General features: G+C 40.6%; 1 protein-coding gene across 1 annotated transcript; it reads right to left on the bottom strand.

Moving 5' to 3' along the window:
• Positions 1-1,477: 1,477 nt before the first annotated feature.
• Positions 1,478-23,086, bottom strand: slc30a2 (solute carrier family 30 member 2). The gene is made up of 8 exons (XM_031316234.2): positions 22,635-23,086; positions 12,319-12,530; positions 9,611-9,757; positions 8,337-8,490; positions 6,197-6,416; positions 5,229-5,334; positions 3,315-3,449; positions 1,478-2,724 (listed from the first exon to the last, which is right to left on the bottom strand). The coding sequence occupies exons 1-8, from the start codon at positions 22,715-22,717 to the stop codon at positions 2,579-2,581; spliced, it is 1,203 nt and encodes a 400-aa protein (XP_031172094.1). The 5' UTR covers positions 22,718-23,086; the 3' UTR covers positions 1,478-2,578.
• Between the last annotated feature and the right edge of the window lie 707 nt (positions 23,087-23,793).

The raw sequence follows: 23,793 nt of genomic DNA on the forward strand, positions 1-23,793 counted from the left end.
GCTAATATATTAGCATTTTGCATTACTCTGGTTTATAAGAAGTATTATCAGGGAAGATGCCTTCTGCATCTTAATATGCTGTTTTTCATATATATATATGCAGTGTTGCTTTATAGTTTTTCCTGCCTTGTTATTCAGGATTTTATTAGTAGGATTTTAGTGTCTGTTGTAATGTGTATTTATGGTTGCACTGGACTTATACTACAACATCATGCACTTTAGAACATTTAGATTGAGGCCGAGACCTGAGGACTTACTTTCATTATACATGTAGACATGGTAGAATGACAATAAAGAACCATTGACCCTTGAAGTTACAGTAGGAAATAATTAGTAAAGTACGTATGTGTGGTCCTATATCTGGCAGTTGTCCTTAATTTACAGGAAATACAAATCAGGCAGTGTTTTCAACCAGCAGCAGCTACTTTTATCCGACTGGGAGAGACTGCAAATAGTAGACCGTAAATATAAACTTTTTATATTTTGAGTAATCTAGATGTCAAACATAAAATAAAAAAACATGTGTGCTTATATTATCATTTCCTATTTCTACTTTTGTGCTTCAAAAGGGTGCTCATTCAAGATGGACCCTTGCTGCTCCTCTTGGTTCGTAATAATGCAAACTTTATGGTGGTGTATTACCCAGAACTTCTTGTCTGGACAAACATGAAGAACACATTCAAGTGCAAGTAAAATGCACTTTTCGTTATTGTGTTTGTAAAAAGGTCTGTAACGTAAACTAGCCGCGAGCTAGAGAGCGAGTCTGGTGAAAAAATTTCCCTGTTATAGAAAGGTTTTCTCATTTATCTTAAAACGTACAATATGTAATTACCTGCCGCAATCAAAACAATAACAAAAGACAAAGAAATGCCGTCATTGTAGTGAGCTTCTCCCAGTTAGGATTCCTTCAGCGTTCATTGTTCGGGAGGTTTGTCCCGGAAGTTGAATTATCGGCAGAATTCTCCTCTCGGTTTTTAAATCCGGTAAAAACTAGGGATGCACCGAATCCAGGATTCAGATTCGGCCGATTATTGGGCTTTTTGACGGGGTTCGGTTTCTGCTGAACCTTAGAATTTTTTTCCACTGAACCCTACGCTTGCACTACGCAAGTGTAAATTACGGGAAGGTGTTTACGTAGGTGGACCACTCAATGGAGTAGGCTGTGAAAAAATTTAAATGGAATTCGTGAGCAGAAAAAGTGCTGTTTGGCAGTACTTTCAGTCAAAAGAAGGCGATTCAAGTCCAGCTACATGTTCAATTTGCAATGCCGATTTGTCTCGTGGTGGCGAGGACCCTAAACAATACACAACATCACCGCTGTTAAAACATTTGGTATGAAACATCCGAAAGAAGTGCATGAAGGAATCTACAGACAGCAGCCAAAATGCAGCAACTTCAGGTACGGCAAAGGAAGGACAGTCACAGCTAAAAACTTGTCTTAACCAGACGACCATTACCAGCTTTGCTAGCCCTGGGAGTCGGATTCGGTATTTGGTTTCGGATTCTGCAGAATCATAACCAGTGGTTTTGGTATTTGGCCGAACCCCAGAAATCTGGATTTGGTGCATCCCCAGTAAAAACACTGGATAAAGCAGTTTTGCTTTAAAATACTGTTTCTCCAATGCTGTTCGGCTTGTCTGCGAAAGGGGCCGCGAGCCGAGCTTCCGCTAACATTTGCTCAGCTTGTTTCACTGAAAACTTAAGATCCAGATGTCCGATGACTAAAATCTTTCATCCGGTTAGAAATAGATCACCAAGATCTAAAAAGTATATCTTAAAAATGTGGCTCAAAACAGGATAATAAGCCAATTTATGACAGCTTCTGGCAGACGGCCACAACGCTGACGCTTGCACAAAGGGGATTTGACGCCAGCGACAGGCGACCAACTGTAACGGAGCATTACCTTGAATGAAACGACAGGTTTCTCTGGGTTTGAACATTGTTGGAAACATTTGGATAAGTACACAACAAAATACATAGCATGGGTTTTGTTGTTTTAGACATTTCTAAGTGCGGAAAAAAAGTTACATATAGCTTTAATGAGTACTGTAGTGCGATCTTGTGTTTGGGCTCAGAATTTCAGATGTCAATGAGGTGAGATGGAGGGAGGTTATATGGTTCTGTTGCATCATTTTTTAGGACAGGCTGACATTTTAGAAAAAACTGTTATCCATTAGGACTCTTGTTCTCTTACTTCTTTTATTTTATTTTTTGATAGATTTCTTTGCAAGCCAGCACCTGTCCCAGTATGTGGTAAAAGCTCCATGCAACCTTGAGGACTAGAGTACCATACAACCCCCTTTTTTTTCTTTTTTTTTTAGGAACTTTACGGGAGGACTGCAAGATTAGTTCCATGTTAGCATGGAGCTCCAGCGTCAGCACTCTACTACCAACACATGGATGATTTGTGACTTAATGACGAACACAACAAATTTACCATAAAGCGCTTTTGGCTCCTTTAACAGGAAGCTACATTGTGAGTGCAGCTCTCACTGCTCCAGCTCACCCAGAGAGAATGCAAAAACAATGCCTGAGCCGCTCTATGTTCCTGGATGTTGGGTCCAGTCTGGTCCCGTATCAGTCACTGGGGTCCTGGCAGTGGGAGCAGTGGCTCATGTCTTCAGAGTAGAGCTCCACCTGGATGGTGATGCTGTGGAAACCAAACTTGGTGTTGAGCAGATCGGTGGCCTCCTGCAGCACAGACTGAGCGTCGGCACCCTCCTCTGACACAAAGTAAGAAAGTGGAAAAGAACACTGTGAGAGTGTTTTACTAGACATTGTTGATCTACTTTTATCTCATTTCTACATTATTCTCTTCTTGGCTCATTAAAGTACTAATACCTCACTGTAGATTCACACAGAATTTTGGATAGTCGTCATAGAAACATTAATTGGTCATGTGACAAGGGCTGGGAAAGTTGGCAGAACAGGCAGCCAAGTGACAGTACTCCGATCCAATGGAAATCACAATTGTCAGACTGACAGCCTTCTACCCCAAGGGATGGGGGTCACCAGGGGGCGGCACTTATATTTCTTCAGGAGCATAAACTATTGTTTGACAATCCCGTAGCTCGCGGTGAGTCTACCTTGGTTGGTTTAGACATTATGGCTAATAATCAAAACCCTTATGGGGAAAATTAATGGAATTTTCACCTCCGGAACCAATCACACATTTTCTTTTACAATCTTTACAACAATCTGTACAATGTACAAACCTCCTCTATCTTTAGACCCTTAATGGCCCGAATAGTTTCCATAGTATTCTTTCTTTCTCATACTCACTTGTCGGTCATAGATCAGTATGTCACATTACCTATGGCCAGGTGAACCGAGACCAGTGCCTGGCCCAGAGTCAAGGCCCAGAGGTGCAGAGAGTGCATAGACTTCACAGCCTTCACCGACAGCAGCACCTCCTTTACCGAGTTAAACTCAATTCCTCTAGGAGAGCCTGGGAAACAAGAGGCCATAAATTAATACACAATATTCCCCATAATATGAGGATAATAAAAGCCTGGTTGTGATATTTTTTATACATCTTAATGTACACCAGTAGTATAATTAGAGGGCGGGGCTAAGCGCCCGACACAATGATGGTGCCTCTGCAATATAGCCTCTGGAAGGAACTTGTTTTGGTGGAACGTGTACGTTCAAAAGTTGTTTTAGTCGTGCAACAGAAAACAGATAGTCTAGCTAGCTGTCTGGATTTACCCTGCAGAGATCTGAGGAGCAGTTAACCATAGTCCTCAGAAATCCACCGGAGGTTAGAACACCAACACAAAGAAAGCGGAAAGTAAAGGACATCCAAAAGGGACATCCGGCGGAATTTCCGGCAGCACCTGAACAATCCCGGAAGTGGAACGTCGTCGATATAGACTACTTTTCAGGTAACCTGTAATATATTTTATTGTACTAAACAAGTAGTTATATTAGGTCTAACAAGCCTCGACTGAAGTACATATAACATGTGCATGAAAATGATTCCATTCCATTATGTTCATTGACACCACAGGCTTGTTTCTGTCATTACTAAATGCTGTGAAAGATGCCACGGGCCGGGGTTCTACTTTTGGGAGGGTCATCTCACAGAAGTGCAGTGATGTGCAAAGAGAAAGAGAAAATTGTATGATGTCCCCGGGATGTGACCATCTGTGTTCTGGTTCTTTGTTCTGCAGAAACTTTAAGAAACGATGAGTGTTCACAAAAGCAAAGAGGTCTGTGCACTTTTTTTGTGCTAAATCCTGGTTTTGTTGTGGTGGTGAAATGGCAGCTTTGGACTGAAATCTTTGCATCTCCATCAGGCTTATTATTTATTTTTTTTTATTCTAACTTTGTGCAAAAACCTTTTATCCCCCTCAGTATTAGTAGGATTGGGCACCGATTCCAACTTGCAATCGTTCCAAAAATTACGATTCCAATGGAATCCTTTTTTTATTGGAATCATTTTCGTTTTTGAATCCCATCATCGGTTCAAAGTTTCTGTAGCAGCCACCGTACTTCCAGGCGCTACTTGTGTTTTCGCCATGGAGCACAGTAAGCGGCGCTCTAAAGTGTGGCTTCATTGTACGTTGAAAAAGCCCGGTAAAACTGTAAACCACCATTGAATAAAAATGTTTCCTCTTATGTGAAATAAGCATGTGACCCGTTTCAACTCCACCCCTCAAAGAATCTGAATCAAAAGGAAGAATCGGAATTGGAATCAGAATTGTTCAAATAAAAACCCTGAGTATCAGACAACATTTTCATTATTCTCCTCTCTCAACCTAGCCTGGTTGACACCAGACCCTTCTCAGTTGTAACTGAGAGTGGGTCTGGGGAAGGTTCACTCACAACCCATTTCCAAAGGGGTGTCACCAATGGACGCCGCTCAAATGCCTCTGGGCGCAATTGGATAGTCCTTCAACCAATCAGACCAACGATCTGGGTGACGTAGCAGCGACAGCGGCATCAACGGGTTTCTGCGCTTCGGTGGCCGTCATGTTAAATGTAAACAAAAAGCAGCTTGCTTTCGCTACGCTATCGTCATCGTGTAAAGCCCGCCTCAACGGTTGTGATTGGTGCCTCGATTTGGAAAAATTGGAAATGGGCTTGAGTGGGCTCTTGGCAAGACCGATTTGCAGAGCAAATCTCAAATTTGCTGGAAGTTCGTCAGGGTTTTCCCAGGCTACTCTCAACCGGAACATTTTGAAAACATGAGAGAAAAAACAGTGAAATCAATATTGTCAAGTACCTTCCATGAGTATCCTGAAGACGTCTCTGAGGATGGTGACGGTGGTGCAGAGGACAAAGACGGAGAACAGGAACGTACAGATGGGATCTGCAACTTTATACTCGGGCTGTAGGAGAGAACAGAGGTTATGGAGACTCTAGTCTCGCTATGCCAGACCATCCACATGCTGCGGAGCAGAGGAGATGGGAGAAAAACGTGGTCTGGTTTATTGGCATTTCTTTAAACCAATCACAATTGTCATGGGCGGCACTAAGCTCCGCGCAGAGCCGCTGCAAAATAGTCGTGAGAGAGAAAACTCAGATTGGACAGATAGTCTCGCTAGCTGTCTGGATTTACCCTGCAGAGATCTGAGGAGCAGTTAACCATAGTCCTCAGAAATCCACAGGAGTTTAGAATTCCAACACAAAGAAAGCGGAAGGAAATGGAAATCGGCGAAAAGACATGCATCCGGCGGAATTTCCTGCGGCACCGGAGCAATCCCGGAAGTGGAACGTCAAGGATATAGACTATGGAGACTCTAAAGAGTCGTCAGACGGTGTTTTCAGCAGGCATTAAAGTATCCAAGGAAAAAGAAAAAAGGAACATCTCCCATGAAATATTTAGCCCTTTCATCGTAAAAAAGACAATACTTGGGATTACCCTGATGCTTTTAAAATTACTCATTATTTGAACCCTGCATGGTATTTTAAGATGTAGGCCTATTATACAAAGAATATTCAGTTTTAATACAAACAAATGACTATTTTGATCCTGAAAATGTAAAAATGAGTTCAGTGTATTCCCATGAATTTTATAGAAAAGCTCCATGAACCATAAACTCTCAAAACCCTGTCTTAAACCAGGATTATTCGAGTCAAACTGCATCATAAGGGACGATTGGATCATAATTGAATTTTTTATTCAATGCGCCAATATCATCAAACTGACATTTCGGTCTCACCCTAACATGAATGTGATCTATATCTGACCCGAAAGTAGATGATGATCGCTGCCACCATGACGCCGACGCTCTGCAGCAGGTCTCCCACCACGTGGATGAAGGCGGCGCGGACGCTCGTGTTGCTATGGCCACCGAGGAGCGTGTGGGAGTGGCCGTGGGCGACGGGGCTCTGGCCTCCCTCGTCTATCTGGTGGTAGCCGCTGCCGTGGCCGTGGAAGGTGGTGGAATGATGGAGGATGTAGGCCATGCTGCGGAAAGAAACAGGTACTTTAACTTTTTTTTTTTTTTTTTTTCCTGAGACGAGAATAATTCATAAAGGTGGAGCTGATTTGTATTACTTTAATGGTTCCAAAGGGTCCTTGAAATTCTGGAAGTTGGTGAATTTGAGGGGGCTTTTTGTATAAACAAAGGGGCTTTCTGTAAGAAGCAAGCTGGACTAGTTTCTAGAATGACTGCAAACAGTTTGGGAGTCCCTCTAATGACGTCAAGGTTATTGCTCAGAGGAAAAGATCTTAAAATTTTGGATTCACCTGTATTTAAACTAGTCAGGTAGTCGTCTACAGAACATTTTAAGACATTACTATTAAAACAAAATTCATATAACCAAAAGAAAGCAGAACAAATTGAGACAGTGGCTGTTCACTGTGCTGACCACAGATCTACTTTCAGTGGGGGAATGTACATTTACTCAAGTACAATTTCAAGGTACTTGTACTTTACTTGAGTAATTCCTTATTATGCATCTTTAAACTTCTACTCTCATACATCTCAGATGTAAATATTGTAATTTTTACTCCACTTCAAAACAGTTTTTGTAGTAGACATTGGCCATTGAAAGTGCTTGAATATATACAGTATATATTGTGTGCAAGAATAGAAATGGGAGTTCTTTTGATAATTCTTTTGCTTAACGTTAGTAAATAGTAGGGGTGGGAATCACCAGAGGCCTCACGATACCATATTATTGCGATTTTAAACATATTGCGATATTCTGCGATATATTGCAATGTATTACCTTTTTTCCAACTTCAAATTTTTCCCAATTTCAAATTAGGTCCCCAAAGGAAATTTTGTCAACATCTGTTTTATCTAAAAAGATGAATTTCTCTGTTCATCTCACTTCAATTTTATTGCTGCAAAATGGGATTGTCAAGCAGACAAACTGATAATATAACATAATATAATAATAGATCGATACTCTGCGTTTGTGTATCGATACAGTATTGCCACGGAAAATATCGCGATACTATGCTGTATCGATTTTTTCGACCATTCATTTTTTCGATTGTTTTGCTGTGCTGTGCTTGAGTAAAAAGTTTCCACCATATCGTCATAAAATACTATTTATTCTATTTTCCTTCTGTTACTCTTTCAAATATGATACATTTTATAAATATATTTTAGTAGAATAACAATTCTTTTTTTAAAGAACACAATCTTTCAGGGTGGAAGAAAGAACTTGCTACCAATACAACACAATGTTGCAATACATTCTCACTCCCATCGCGTAAAATACGGACGCTTGGTCACCCATTTTATCACATCTGAGGTGTTGTACGTGCAGATCTAACCATTTCTGCATTATGCGACAAGGAAGAAACATCTGTTGCACGCAGCCATTTTGAGGCACAAGAGCATGATTGATCTTGGACATTTAGTTTAGTTGATGTTCTGCACCTGTTGGATGAAAGTCTAGATGTCTGATTATGCTGCTTGTTAAACCGCCCGCATTTTTGTTTCTAGGCTCTGCACTCAGCTTAATTCATACTGATTCTATAACATATTTAGTCACACTATAGCATCTAAAGATATTGCTGCAGTTTAAGAGTTGATCCACCTATATAAGGTCAGACTTAGCTGTGCCAGTTGAAGCGTTAATGAGGATTTAATGAGGCATCTTAGTTTGTACGTAGTATAGTCTTCAGTAGGTGAACATACAAGCGCACAACATATACACCAAACTTCTCCTGAGGATTTTTTTTTCAGGTATATATCAGGATCTTAACTCCTGGTATTCCTTTCTGAAATTCCAAATGTTTCCCCGTTGAAGCTGAGGTTAACATAGTTTTGAAGTAGAATGAAGTGTGCCAGCTTCAAATGTAATATTTGCCTTTATTATAGCGACATAATGTACAATGTCACCACCCATTCTGCGGAGAACCACTCACATTATATTGACGATGACGGCACACCCGGAGGTGACTAACATTACATGGCCATCAATCTCGTAGTCGTTGCGTACGATCCTCTCGATGGCTAAATAGACCAGCGCCCCTGTGACGATCCAGATGGAAATGACTGAGATGAATGCCCCGAGGATCTCTGTGGAGAGAGGAGAGGAGAGGCGGGGGATCTTAATCACCTGTATACAGTTCATCACACTCTCTACACACCTCTATCTGAACAGCGCACGCAGCGGGACATGAAGTTAATTAACCGACAACAAACTAGTGTGAGACACGCAAGACACACAGAGGCCCAGATGTAATGTTGTGTTAACCATCACACTCACAGCTCTGAATGCAGCTTATTTATATGAGTGACTTATCACTGTAAATATACTTTAGAAATGCAGTGAGTTCACTTTTTTAAAGTGCTCATATTATGCTCATTTTCAGGTTCATTATTGTATTTAGAGGTTATATCAGAATAGGTTTACATGGTTTAATAAAAAAACACCATCTTTTTGTTGTACTGCACATTGCTGCAGCTCCTCTTTTCACCCTGTGTGTTGAGCTCTCTGTTTTAGCTACAGAGTGAGACATCTCACTTCTGTTCCATATTTGTTGGGAGTCGCACATACACAGTACCTAGGTAAGGACTACTAGCCAGTCAGAAGCAGAGTATGAGGGCGTGCCATGCTAGCAGCTAGGCGAGCATTATAACGTGTGTTACAAAGTGACCACGTTTGTCTCTGAAGTAAAGGCTGGACTACAATAGAGCTGTTTGGAGCAGTTTGTGAACAGTGTTTTCTGTTGGAGATGGTAAGTCCCTTTGGGGTGGACTTTGGGCTTTTTCACTTTATAAACCTATAAAGTGCACAAAAAGATATATAACACAATAAAGGAAAGGGAAAAAGCCAAAAAGCATAATATGAGCACTTTAAAGAAAGTAAGAGCAGCAGCATTGCAGAGTTGCAGATGTAGACATCTTGATAACGCCACCTTCATATGTAATGTAATGTCATTTTATTTGGGACAATGCACAAACAAGGAGAGATGCATTGCACCAGGTTGTATATCTTCCAGACTGGACTAAAACATCAGGATTTTAACCACAGACTTCCACCACCCGTCTGTTATTCTGTGATTCTTAAACTTGTACAGCAACAAAATAAATGTACAAAATTGTTCATCCATCCATGCTTCCAAGCATCCATTCATCTTCCTCTTTCTTCACTCCATCCATCCACTCAGAGGTGTCTCTTATCTCTTGTCCTGACCTGATCTGTGCCAACCAAAGTTCATGGTTTTGGTGGGCTGTCTGGAGGAGATCCACAGGGAGAACAGGCTCACCATCATGCTGCCAAAATCCGTCAGGAGGTGGGCTGCGTCAGTCATGATGGCCAGGCTGTGGGCCAGGTAGCCTCCTGCAGGAAATCAGGAAATAACAATATCATTACTGTGAACCTTCACAGAAACCTTCAAAAAATCATTCTGACCAATCCTGAGGCACGCTTTACATCTGCAAACTAAAGGTGCATCTCATCCCCCTTATTTGATAGCTCCTCGACTCCTCGGTCCTCGGCTGAACCAGAAGTTGTTCTGTCCCTCCTTGGTGAAGGCCGTCTCAAACCTCTCATTTCTGGCCCAAGGACTGAGGAACGAGCATCGAGGAGGGATCACCGAGGAGCTATAGGCGAGGATACACGAGAGCAGCCTTCCCGGGAGCCGTGCAGCTGAAGGTTGCTGACGCTTCAGAGGAAAGGACTCATCCCTCTAAAACACATTTGCTCGGTTCCTCTCTCCTCCCATGATTTCCTTGCGTCTCTCCCATAGTCCTCAGTGGGAGGGACTAATGCTGCGTTCCAGACACAATTTTTAGCCCGTAAGTTACGACTTCAAGTCACGACTCACGATTTGGTAACGTTCCAGGTAAAGTCACGACAAACCCTTCTAGCTAGCGTTAGCGGCTACCTAACATCGACGTTAGCTAGCGCTAGCTGATACTAGCAATTTCTAGTCGGCGACATATTTTGGGCTTCATCTAATAAACATAACCTGTAGTAGTACACAATACTGTAATATGTGTATTGTTTTGATTACAATGTGTGGAATTACTTTACGTTGCCTATTCATGTCTATTTATTTCTATTTCTCACCGTTAATCACCGGCGTCTGTACAGCATCAACAGGGGTCGCCATTGTTGTTTATGTGTGTGTGTGACGTCAAAAACTGTAACTGGGAGAACAACGATCTGGTACGAGTTCACGGGTAGTAAGTTACGGGTTTGACTGCCGTTCCAGGGCACTTTCACGGGTAGAAGGTTGTGAAAACACGAGTTACGGGTTGCCTGGAACGCAGCATAAGACTCGAGAGAGGGACGCAAATGGAGGAGTCGAGGAGGCCATTTAAGGGTATGAGGTGCACCTTAAAACAACTGTTGCACTTTTAGCTGAATCTTTGCCTGGAAGGTAATAACATTACTGGTAAAGTAGGTTAAACAATATAAAATTTAAACTACTGCATCAAGTTGCTTCCACATGTTGGGTAAATCGTAGCACAATCTCCAGACACACCCAATTTCTGACAAGAAAACTGACTTTAAAAAGTTCCTGATGAGGAAAGTGTCACCAACTGTAACACCTTTTTATTACATCTAGCTGAGCCATTTAAAGCTTTATAAAACCTTTGATTTAATGCAGCTACAAACTGTGATATGTTTTATACTTAAATCCTCTTTAATGCCTCAGGTAAAGGAGATGTGATATTCTCATCATAAACGTCTGGGGAATCATCCAATGAATGTGAGCCACCATTTTATACTCTTAGCAATAAAACGTTTTTTGTTCTTTGTAGTTTTTTTTGTGTTAGAGAGACATGTGAAGCTACTCAAGACTAAAGCAGCACTGCAGTATTTCCATTATGATGATATTAGTCTATATCCAAGATGTTCCACTTCTGAGATTGCTCCGTTGCCGCCGGAAATTCCACCGGATGTCACTCTTTTCGGCCGGACGTCCGTCACCTTCCGCTTCCTTTGTGTTGTAATTTTAAACTCTGGTGGATTTCTGAGGACTATGGTTAACTGCTCCTCAGATCTCTGCAGGGTAAATCCAGACAGCTAGCTAGACTATCTGTCCAATCTGAGTTTTCTATCGCACGACTAAAACTACTTGTTTTAACCAAAGTCCCGAGGCTATTTTGCTTAGCGCCGCCCAAGACGATTGTGATTGGTTTAAAGAAATGCCAATAAACCAGAGCACCGTTTTTCTCCCATCCCAGAATGCTGTGTGGACTACCCCAACCCTCCTCCGCAGCGCTGTGAAAGAAGGTCTGGCAAAGCGAGACTATGATGATATTAATGTCTGTGAAAGTCGATCCTTTGTCATCAGAAGTAGTAATTTTGTCTACTATGGCAGCGTGATATGAACGTTTTCACTGTTGCATGGTATACTTTAGAAATAATTTCTTATACCCATATAATGTAAAGCATGAGAATCACCTCCTATTCGGCAAATTATGTTTATACCATAGTTGTTTTTCATACAGTATAAACATTTAATAAAGCAGCACTCAAGCCTTGTGAAAACAGATCACTGCTGTACAAACCAGACATAAACCTGTCTAAGTTTATTTATGACAAAAATATTAAGCGAGCACCAATCAATCTGGAAATCAAGATTTGAGAATGTGCAGTGACAGATTCATTGTACTGTACTAAGTTGTGTGCACTAAGTCCTCATTTTGTGTGCATTTGTTAAAAATGTGTTCAAATATTTTTTTATTAACAGATTTTTTTGGAGGATACATGATAAATCACATAGATAGTTAGATAGCTGTTTTTACCCTACTTACTTCAAAAATGAGATTTAGATGCACCAGAAAATGTGTGCTTTTTATCATGTTTTTACTTCTGTAAGAAAGAAATACAAAAGTCTGACCTTCTGCTCTCTGTCATCCCTGAGGTTTGAGCTTCTAAACTTTTACCTATGACCTCGCCAATCATGAAGACGAGGCACACGGCCGAAGCGATGCAGAGCTTCCTTTTGGCCAGCAGCCTGTCACCGCTCACGTCACACGCCGGGGCTTTGGCACCATGGCAGTGGGCACCGACGGGTCGCTTAAGCTCGATGGCACCGGCCGTGCCTCCATTCTTGAGAGGGAAGTCGGGATATTGCTCTTTGGAGTCTGGGAAGGACCTGCAGGGAATCAGAAAGGTACGTGTTTATGAAGATAAAGATGGTCCATCCACTTCCAATTAAACACTTTATAAAGCTCCTGTGTAGGATTTGAAGAGTTCTGTGTATGGTGACTCAACATAACAACATAACAAAATAAAAGCACATAAACTTTTCGATTTTTTCCAGGGATAGTCTTTTTTTTACCGATAAAACCTTATGCCATCAAAACAATATGAAAGATGTTACAAATTCTCGACAAAGATGGCTTTTATAGTGAAGTAAGTTTTCTTTCAAAGACAAGCTGGCAGAAGTATGACTGCAGACTTTTTGAAAGTCTCTCTACTAACATCAAGGTCAAGGTTGTTGCTCAGAGGAAAAGATCCTCTAATTGTGGATTCACCAGTATTTAAACTAGTCTGGTAGTCGTCTACAGAACATTTTAAGACCTCAATATTATATCAAAATTCATATAACCAAAAGAAAGAACAAACTGAGACAGTGGCTATTCACTGTGCTGATCACAGATCGACTTTCAGTGGGGGAATGTAACTAAGTACATTTACTCAAGTGCTGTACTTAAGTACAAATGTTGAGGTACTTGTACTTTACTTGAGTATTTTCTTTTCATGCCACTTTCTACTTGTACTCCGCTACATTTCAGAGAGAAATATTGTACTTTTTACACCACTACATTAATCTGACAGCTTTAGTTTTAGTTACTTTCCAATACTTGAGATGAATTAGTTTTTTTGCAATAGAAACATTTTTTGGGAACCTTTTGGCATGTTTTAGCCAACATGTCAGCTTGTCAGGCCAGATTTACAATGTGGCGGGATATATTGGCTTTGGGGTGTTTGTTCACCCTGTTACAGCCTTGGTTTCTACAGTGCATATATATATATATATATATATATATATATATATATATATATATATATATATATATGGCATTGAGTGAATTGATTTTTTTTTGGAGTAAATGTTGCTGCAGAGCACAGTGTTGTTTATAAAAGCTACACTTAGTGGAAACAGATCTTCTCCTAACAAAGTGAATTACAATCAAGTGGAAGAATGGCGAGACGCGATCATCCAGTAAAGAAGAAACAGGTGAAATTGATTAATGCTGACAGTGAGGTGGGGCGTGTGGATGAAGACAGACCTCCTCCATTGAGGAATTGTAACAACACATACCTGTTACATTTTGCTTTTTACACAGAAGATACATTTCAGTACATTTGCTGGTACCTAGCCTACTATCAACACAGATTTGGTGATTTGCATTTAGACATCTTTACTTTAGTGTCAAGCTGGTCCTAACTATACATTTTGTAACAAAATTTAACCCAGTTTTACCCAAGATGGCTTTATGTCTCTTGTCCTAAAACTCATCTGTTCTGTTCCTAAGCGTAACAGAGACGTCTCTGATTGGTCCAACTCGCTGTTACCGTGGAAATGTTTATCGTATCCGCAAAACCGCGAACGGCTAGAGTGAGCTTCTACCGTTGAAGTCTATGATAGTTACGTAGGCTACACAGTCTTGTACCTTTGCCTTTTTTGCCGTTATCAAAATGTTTTTTTAAGCCGAATCAAATGTTTTATGGTCACGATTCATCTCGTAGCTGGTTGGCTTGATTCCAGGCTAAAAACCATAGAAGTAAAATGATCCAACTAACACCGGCTGGCCGGCTTGCTGGTTCTGCCGTGCTTTTATGCTGCATCGGTTACAGAGAATGAGCTGAACAGCTGGCTGGGTCTAACGTTAGCGGTCCGCTGACCCACTGACGCTGGGTCTAACTGTCCCTCCTCTCTCCCTGCAACTCCGAGAACGTCTCCCGAGCTGCGTCGGGCGGCTCTCCTCCCTGCGAGCTGCGACACAGTTTACGGCTCTGTCAATGCACGATGTGAGTCCCTACACGATGTGAGTTGCGCATGAATCTGACAGCTTTAGTTACTAGTTACTTTACTTGTGTTTTGTGTGCAAAAATCTTAATTGTAAAGTAGTTTATAAAACACAATGTTTTATTATAAATTAAACTACCATGGAGATCCCATCCTAGATGTTGATGGGTGCGCCATCTGCCCATCCTCTGAGGTCCGCAACCTTAGTGTAATCCTGGACCCCACCCTCTCTTTCCATGCTCACATTAAATCCATCACTAAAATCAACCTTTTTTCATCTGAAAATCTCCAGACTCCGGCCATCACTCTCTGACTCCGTGGTAGAAACCATCATTCATGCTTTCATAACCTCCTGTTTGGACTAATGCAATGGAGTCCTATATGGCTCCAGTATGTAACTCTGCGGTCAGGGTCCTCACCCACACCAAGACGTGGCAGCACATCACCCCAACCTTCATCCACCTTCAATGGCTCCCAATTAGGTCCCACATCGAATATAAAATCCTCCTCCTCACCTACAAATCCCTCCATGCCCTGGCCCCACAGTACCTCTCCGACCTCCTCCATCCATACACCCCACCCCGAAACCTGCGGTCCTCAGACGCTGGCCTGCTCTCCATTCCCCCCCACACCAGACTCTGTACCTTTGGAGACAGAGCCTTTAGTGTTGCAGCCCTTTAAGTATATTTTCTTGATGATACTTACATACTTTTATGTAACATGTGACATTTTCAATGCAGAACCTTTACTTGTAACAGAGTATTTTTTTACAGTGTTAGTACTTTTACTTAAGTAAAGGATCTGAATACATCTTCCACCACTGCTTATTTGTCAGTTGCTGAACATTTCTTGGCATCCCCAAAGTCAGGAGGATACACTGAATATCTGTACAACATGTCATGGTAATCCCCCCTATAGTTGTTTGAGTGACTAAGCATGTTGGCGAGCACGGTAGCAGAGTGATTTCAGTTCCCTGCTGTGGCTCAAGAGCAGTCTCTTCCTACTGCCATTAAGTACTACTCATAATACTGATAATATTTAGATTCATAGGCATATCTGACTATTAAGGGATGTTTTTAAGGGTTAAACTATTTAGTGTTCAACCTGAGAATTACACATGTAGATATACTTCACCTCTGACAACACATACATTGAGCTGGATTGTAATCATGAGGACAAAACAAAACGCTGACTTCTCCATTTCCCTCACAGAGACACACACACACACACACACACACACATACACACCCATAGACACACTTACTGTAGAGAGACACAAACACACACAGAAAGACACACACACCTAGGTTGCTGCTCTTGTCATGTGCAGTGAGGGGGGAGCTGCGATGATGTGGCTAATGAGGTGGAAAAAAACTAATTTAGGCCCACTTGAGATAACCGCACGCACACACACTTTATATCACACACTTCACGTGGGAGATAGCCAGTGTTTCATGATTAGCCTTTATCACACACACACAAACACACACACACACACACACACACACACACACACAACACACACACACACACACACACACACACACACACACACACACACACACCTTAGGCAATGTCAAAGCTGAAAAGAATCAGCCAAGTGGAAAACGGATTCTGTTCAATTATACCACTGGGACATAAGAGCACACACACACACACACACACACACACACACACACACACACACACACACACATACTATTAACAATTCACATTTGAACATAACAGCATTTTATTGTTCTATCTGCAGATAAACAGAAACAATCAAAACAGTCTAATGTCGTTTTTCCACTACATGCTATGGCTCGACTCGCTCTTTTTTAGTTTTCCATTGACATGAGTTCTGGTACTTCTTTGGCACCACCTCGGTCGAGGTTCCAAGCAGGCTGAGCTGATACTAGTAGGTGGAGTTAAAACACTGCAGACCACTGATTGGTCCGAGGGAATCGTGACTAGCCCGACATCCTGCACAATCCCGCCATTTTTAAATAGCCAAGCTACGGTCAATGGCGACCACAATTTTTTTATTCACTTGACCCAGATTTTTTTTTTTAAAATAGCAGCCTGCTTTACACCATACAATACATTACACTATCACTATCTGCAGTGAAAAATGAAAACAGAAAGTACCAAAAAAGTTGAGTCAAGCTAAGCAAAAACACGGCTAGGTATTCTCTGAAATATTTGTACAAAATATCCAAAAACAACCACATAAACACTCAGAAACAAACTTAACATGGCCAAAATGTAGAGGCCGTGCTTCATGTTTGGTGCATCTTGCATTATCTCTTGTAAAAATACAACCGACACTAACAAAATTGCTGAATAAACCTCTTTGATGAGCAATACAAAGGTAATAAAGAGCTTTACGGTTATTGGTATTGCTGTACGACTCGTATTTAATGTCAAATGTCAGTAGGTGGTTTGCATATTTCTGCAGCAATCATCCTGTTCCATCAAGTTTGTATCAACTGCTGCATTAAGTTGTTGGTTGGCAAAAAATAATAACAACACTGAGGACATGTTGGAAATATTCAGAGTGCATGTGTTAGTCAATACCCCGCCGGGCAGGTGTGCAGTGTTGACACTCGGCGTCAGCACCGCAGGGACCTGAGGGAATATTCAGTGATCTGTGAAATGACATGAAGAGACCTCAGAAGATCTGTCCACTGAAACAATAACCATCCAGCATTTAATTACAGCTGCAGCTCTGCTGCATCAGCACACCTTGCAATATTTTATGTAACTGACATAACCTATAACATAATGCCTGCAGGGAGAAAGGAGGATTGCTGCAGAGCAGAAATAAACAAAGTTTTGTCTTTTTATATAATAAGTGTTAGTCTCGCATTGCCGGACCCTCCTCCACAGCGCTGTGGAGGAAGGTCTGGCTAGTCCACACAGCATTCCGGGATGGGAGAAAAAAACGTGCTTTGGTTTATTGGCATTTCTTTAAACCAATCACAATCGTCTTGGGCAATGCTAAGCGCCGGACGGAACCCGGGTGCCTCTGCAAAATAGCCTCGGGAAGGAACTTGTTTTGGTGGAACGTGTACGTTCAAAGGTTGTTTTAGACTTGCAACAGAAAACTCAGATTGGACAGATAGTCTAGATAGCTGTCTGGATTTACCCTGCAGAGATCTGAGGAGCAGTTAACCATAGTCCTCAGAAATCAACCGGAGTTTAAAATCACAACACAAAGAAAGCGAAGGTAACGGACATCCGGCCGAAATGAGGGGTATTTGGTGGAATTTTCGGCGGCACCGGAGCCGTGGAACGTCGTGGATATAGACTAAATAAGTGTTGATCCAATGATGATGACAATAATCATCATATTATTACTGTTGTTATTTTAGCCCTGATTTGACAAACATCCAGTCTATGTGATTGTCAGGTGACACAAAGTTAACATTTTTCCATGTTATTTTTTTTTGTAAATCTTTTTTGCACAGTATATGTACTGAATTGTCTCTCCCTTTTACTGTCTATATCTTCTCTTAAAGGAACAAAATTTTGGGAAATGTGCCTTTTCACATTCTTGCTGAGAGTGAGGTGAAAAAATCGATACCACTCTCTCTTTAAACATGTTTTCTTATCTTTTTCCTTTTCCTTTTTTATTTTCATATGTTATCTGACAAATCCTTATGTGGTAAATATGCTATAACCTTTACATCCCTTGTTCTTGTCAAATAGTTCTGAAATGTTTGTGAGATATAGAAGGGACAGAAAAAAAGGGCAATGAGAGGAGATACCTTGAGTTCATGTATTATCTATGTACACTTCCTGAACTGTAATATTCCCATTGTCCAATAAATAAAGAATTTAAAAAAACCTCGCTGTCTACTTTTATTTTCAAATGGGACTCGAACTCTGCTCACTCGGGTATAAAGCGTGATTTATGGTTCGGCGGAGGCTCCACGCAGAGCTTTCGACCGTAGCCTACGTAAGTGGCCTGAAGTTTATACTATGTGCGTTGGTGCGAGCATCGACCTCTTTAAGAGAATAGCAGGCCCGGCGTGTGTGTTTGTGTGGGGAGTGTGTGGTAGAGTGAGTGAGAGAGTGACGGCTTTACAATCTGTACGGCATACGCCACCCTCCGTCTCTTTTGACCCTTGTTTCCGATAAGAAAAAAACTCCCCAAACAAACCCCTTTAACTGGTAAAAACAGAAATGGAAGAGAGACTGAGGAGAGATCTCTCTCCCAGGACAGACGGATGAAGGTGACGGGATGTCAGGAGCAGTGACTCCCTGGAGCCTTCTGGCCTGGCAGAAACCCAAAGGTCTGCAGCCAGCATAGGCATAGAGTTTGGGAGGGGGGGGATGCAGGGGATATGTCCCCCCTAATATTTAGAAGAGGTAGATTTGTTCCCCCTCAAAAAATATGAAAGACAACCCACTTCCCAAATAGAGGTAAAAATAATCATTCAGGGGGCTCAAACATGTTTATATCCTTCTTATCCGTAAATATGTTCAGACACATATAGGCCCTATATACATATAATGGACCGTGCATCTAAAATTTGCAGTGCACGTTTGTGTTGCAAAGCACAGTCCCTCAGTCTTTTTTCTTTCTTTCTTGCTTGCTTTCTTTCTTTCACGGTGAATTGAAGCTGAGATCTATGAACGATCTGACGGAAAACAGTTAATGTGTCTACGTGTGCTACACAAATTGTTGCATAATTTTTAACCAGAATGCAGGAAATGAAGTGTTTGACGCTCATATTTATCTGGGAGAGAGTTCAATGATTATGATCTGTTTGGAAAAGTCATGAGGAATCTTAAGTTACACTGAACAAAATTATAAACGCAACCCTTTGGTTTTTGCCCCCATTTTTCATGAGCTGAACTCAAAGATCTAAGACTTTTTCTACGTATGTACACAAAAGGCTTATTTCTCTCAAATATTGTTCACAAATCTGTCTAAATATACTGTCAGTATCTGGTGTTATGGTTATAGATAGATAGATAGATATAGATATTGCCAGGTTGTTGCCGGTGTGGATTTGTCTTCTTAAGGTGTGCCCTGTGCAACAATTAGTCAACTAATCAGTAGGGTTGGGCATCATTTGGATTTTAACAATTCTGATTCCAATTCGATTCTTCCTTTCGATTCCGGTTCTTATCGATTCTCGATTCCGATTCTTTGAGGGGTGGAGTTGAAACGAGTCACATGCCTATTTTCACAAATAAGAGGAAAGTTTATTTTGATTCAATGTTGGTTTGCAGTTTTACAGCTTTTTCAATGTAAAATAAAGCCAGACTAGAGCGCTGCTTACTGTGCTCCAAGGCTGCAACACAACAAGCGCCTGGCCTGGGAATCATTTAGAGGATTTAAACTATTCTACTGGAATCGTAAATTCCAAGTAGGAATCGGTTCTCGATTGCCAAATCCTACTAATCAGTGAGTCAATCAATAAAATGTAGAAATGGATTAATTTTATGGATTAATCATATTAAAGGGTTTTTTTTCAAGCAAGAAATGGCCAAACTCTCTATGTCCAGCTTCTTTAAAAAATGAATATTTTCTGTTTTATTTCTTTTCTATGATAGTAAGGTTCTGGACAAGACAATACAAGACATTTGAAGGTATCACCTTGGTCTCGGGGAACTTGTGACGAGCATATATTTTTTACAATTTTATAGATCAGATGATTAATCGTTTCAGAAAATACCCAGGAGATCAATAAAATAATCAGCCCCAGTCTTTTTAGCTCATTATCATCATGAAGACTCCTTCAAGTGACCGGCCGACCACTGCGGAACATCTGGAGCCCAGATGCTCTGCAGTGGTCGGCTGATTCTGGACCAACTTATTAACATTTGGAAACACAGGCGTGATGGATTAATCAACTCTTTATTAATGACTTATTAAAGTGTATAACAAACTTTTCCTGATGGCTTTGATGAGCTCTAATTAATGATATTTTTTAAACATGTGGCTATGGCTGCAACTATGATAATTTGTATTATCAATTAATGTAGCCTACCAATTGGTTTTATTTTTCTGTAAAAATATTAGAAAGTAGAGAGAAATGGACATTATAGTTTACCAGATCCTCACAGCAACATAGCTACATTGTTGCTTGAAAAATTACTGAAATGATTCAACATTTATTAAAATATTTGCTGGTTTGTGTTGATTGACTATTTTATTAATTAACTTATCGTTTTAGAATGACTCTAAAGCCTAAGGGACTTTGCCACATACCTGGGTAGTTCTTAATGGCTCATAACTGATCTATAAAGCATTAATAAGTACATGTTATAAACCCTTTATAAAGAATGCCTCGTCAGAAAGGGGCAGTGAAAAATGGGTCCGATTCTGAAAAACTATTATATAGATTATTTCTTATATATATATATATATATATATATATATATATATATATATATATATATATATATATATATATATATATATATATATATATATACACATATATATATCGGGCCTAAATGTGAACAAGGAGTGACTTAAACCACACTTTGCTGCCAGCTGGGAAAAAAACGCTGAAGATGACACAGTAAACACACACACACACACACACGGTGCAAATGGCGCATGAAATCCCAAATGTGATGCCATATGCACATCTCTCTTCTGCTCTCTCTCTACCTCTCTCTTTCACACACACACACACACACACACACACACACACACACACACACACACACACACGCACACGCGCGCGCAGTAATAAACACACAACAGCACTTGCACATCGCCTCTCTCTGAATAATAATTTAATTCATTCATAGAAATGAATTTCCTGATGATCAGGATTTTTCAGAGGCCTAAATGCCTGCTGCAACAACAACCTGATAATAATAATGTCAATGATCGTTTGTATTTCCTCCTCGCTCTCTTGCTTGTCAGTTCACATCTTTGTAACGCGAATGGCTCTAAAAAGCAAAAAAATTAAATAAAAAAAAGCTGTAAAGACAGCTGATATGAGAGCGTTTATCAGAGGGATCAATTCACAGCATTAAAAAGGGTATCGATTAGATGGATGAACACAGACGCATCAAGAGGCCTGCTGCTATCAGACATGGAGAAGGTTGTTGGCTGTTTCTGCAGCAGCTGCTTTCATGTCGGACCAGCACATCTGAGGAGTCTCTGCTGCACAATGTTCTGTTCATATAATCGGGAAATTTATTTGCGACATTTGGTGACGGAAAAACCTGCACAGAATCATAGGCCTATACATTTAATTATTCGTTTTTAAAACTGCATATATAGGCTGTATTTGTATTGTAACTTCATGCCTATTTACTTTTTTTGAGTTTTAGGATTATAGCTCCTAAATGCACGTATTATTTTGTGTGCATTAATTAAAAAAACGTGTATTGGCTATCTATGAATCAGACTTACAAACTGATTTCTATCGTTTTTCAGAACAGGGAACATGACAGTTGACTTTCTTGATTTAGCATTCTGTTTTAATCTTATAAAAATATACATTTTATCTTTATGGTATGGTATTATAGGCCAATTTTTTTTTTTTTTGAAAGGTCAATTTCTTTCTGAATGTCCTTGCCAAATATTTTCTCATATAACTTACAGAAATATAAACCGCTCTGGATTTACTTTGTAGTTGCGGTTTTTCACGTGTAGGTATAATATAATGTATACTGTGTTATTGTCTCTGTTCTTTTCCTGTTCCGTTCCGTCCCCATGCATACTGGACGTGCATGGAGCTTGCTTCTTGCCTTCCCTAATGACAGATGAAGAGTTTTTAGCATTGCTCAGTGAGCTGGCCCCCGGGGCCATTTGTCACAGGCTGTCCAGAAACAAGCCAAGCGTGGAAATGAATTTGCTCATTCACATAAAACAGCCCGCTATAAGAGCTATAGCGGCAGCCTGCTCACCATGCACCACGGTAACAACGGCTCCCACCAGACGTAGGCCTATAGGCTACGTTACACACAAGAGTAACATATATATATCAACTATATACAGCAACAAGCCGGGATTATTTCGGCAGAGATCCGACTGCAAAATATTCACTTTTTGGATTTCCCCCTCACAAATATCACAGAGAAACAGACGTGCTGGTGCTGCTGAACTTGACATGATTAAAACAGTTGTTATTTGGTCCTAAACAGGCTACATGTTTTGAAATCGCATGCCAAATTTAACATTACGTTCGTACAGGTAACTTTGCCAACATGCAGCATCATTCTTCATGCATGCAGCTGCAATGAAATCAAACATGTTCCCACCTTTGTAGTTTTAGAGAATACATTTTCGCACTCTTCTCGTGTATCAGTTGAGATTTCTCCGAATTCGCAGCGTTATTATCCATGTATTCAGCCTGCGCTCAGTCGCTGTCCCGTGTGAGATTTAACAAACAAAAAGATTTTTTTTTTTTTTTTTTTTTTTTTTTTTTGGAGGATGCTGCAGGAGTCGCCAGGGAGAATCGACAGGTCCGGTTCACTCAGATGTTCACTCGACGCGGGGGAAAAGTCAGCCGAGAGACCACATTTCTTCTGTGATCAGTGCGACTTCAGAACAAACGGATACATTCCTTCATTGCAGTTGTTGAGAGGGCAGGAGGAGGAAACCACATGCGGAGTTTTCTGAGGGAGGTTTTTAATTAGGTTGGAGGAGTTAGTGTAGCCTCGAACACTGAGACACATGCAGCGGCAGCACAGCGCTCTCGACACTGCAGCTGCTGTTACTGGACAGGACAGATAGGCTACCTGCACTGAAGCCTGACTGATGATCACCCGGTATACACACGGAGGACCTCCGGTTGGGGAATCCTAATGGGACAAGCATCAGGATGAGCGAAAATCAATTACTTCACAGAAACACACAAAGAGAAATGTTTCCACTCCCATAAAGACTGCAGGCCTATATAAATAAATGTATAGCTCCGGAAAAGTAACATATTTAACACATATTTGTCTATATCATTCACCCCCCCCCCCAACTTTACAGTGAGGATGTGTTCCAGATTTTCACTTAAATCAGTTCAGACCTCTAATTTTGAATTTTTAGGGGCCTTTCTTAACTTTCACACCACTGTACAACAATGTATGATTAATTTAGCTTTCATATGATGGTGTAAAAGCAGATTCATGCCATGCTGAAAATATACAGTATATATTCACAGATTCAAATATTTATGACGTTCAAAAAGATCAACATTTCTCTCTCTTAAACTAATTGGCTAATTGTTTAAGAAAAAAACAACAACCTTAAACTGAATATTTAGGTGTTATTGTTCATGTTGGCATTAGCAATAGGCCTAAACTGATTTATGACAAACTCACTAGAATAATAGCCTACATAATCACATTTAAGCAGCCAACAAACAGTTCTACAAATATAAAGCAAGATTCAGACACAGAAGATCCATATTTGATATAACGTAAG

The sequence above is a fragment of the Sander lucioperca genome, chromosome 19, assembly GCF_008315115.2.
Source record: "Sander lucioperca isolate FBNREF2018 chromosome 19, SLUC_FBN_1.2, whole genome shotgun sequence".
Lineage (NCBI taxonomy): Eukaryota > Metazoa > Chordata > Actinopteri > Perciformes > Percidae > Sander > Sander lucioperca.

What these genes read in the sequence shown, in the direction of transcription:
- slc30a2 (XM_031316234.2), bottom strand. Translation starts at nt 22,717, where the DNA reads ATGGATAATAACGCTGCGAATTCGGAGAAATCTCAACTGATACACGAG. An exon ending in TATTCTCTAAAACTACAAAG is followed by an intron (nt 12,531 to 22,634) that starts GTGGGAACATGT and finishes GATTCCCTGCAG; the next exon opens with GTCCTTCCCAGACTCCAAAG. An exon ending in CTTTGGTTGGCACAGATCAG is followed by an intron (nt 8,491 to 9,610) that starts GTCAGGACAAGA and finishes CTCTCTCCACAG; the next exon opens with AGATCCTCGGGGCATTCATC.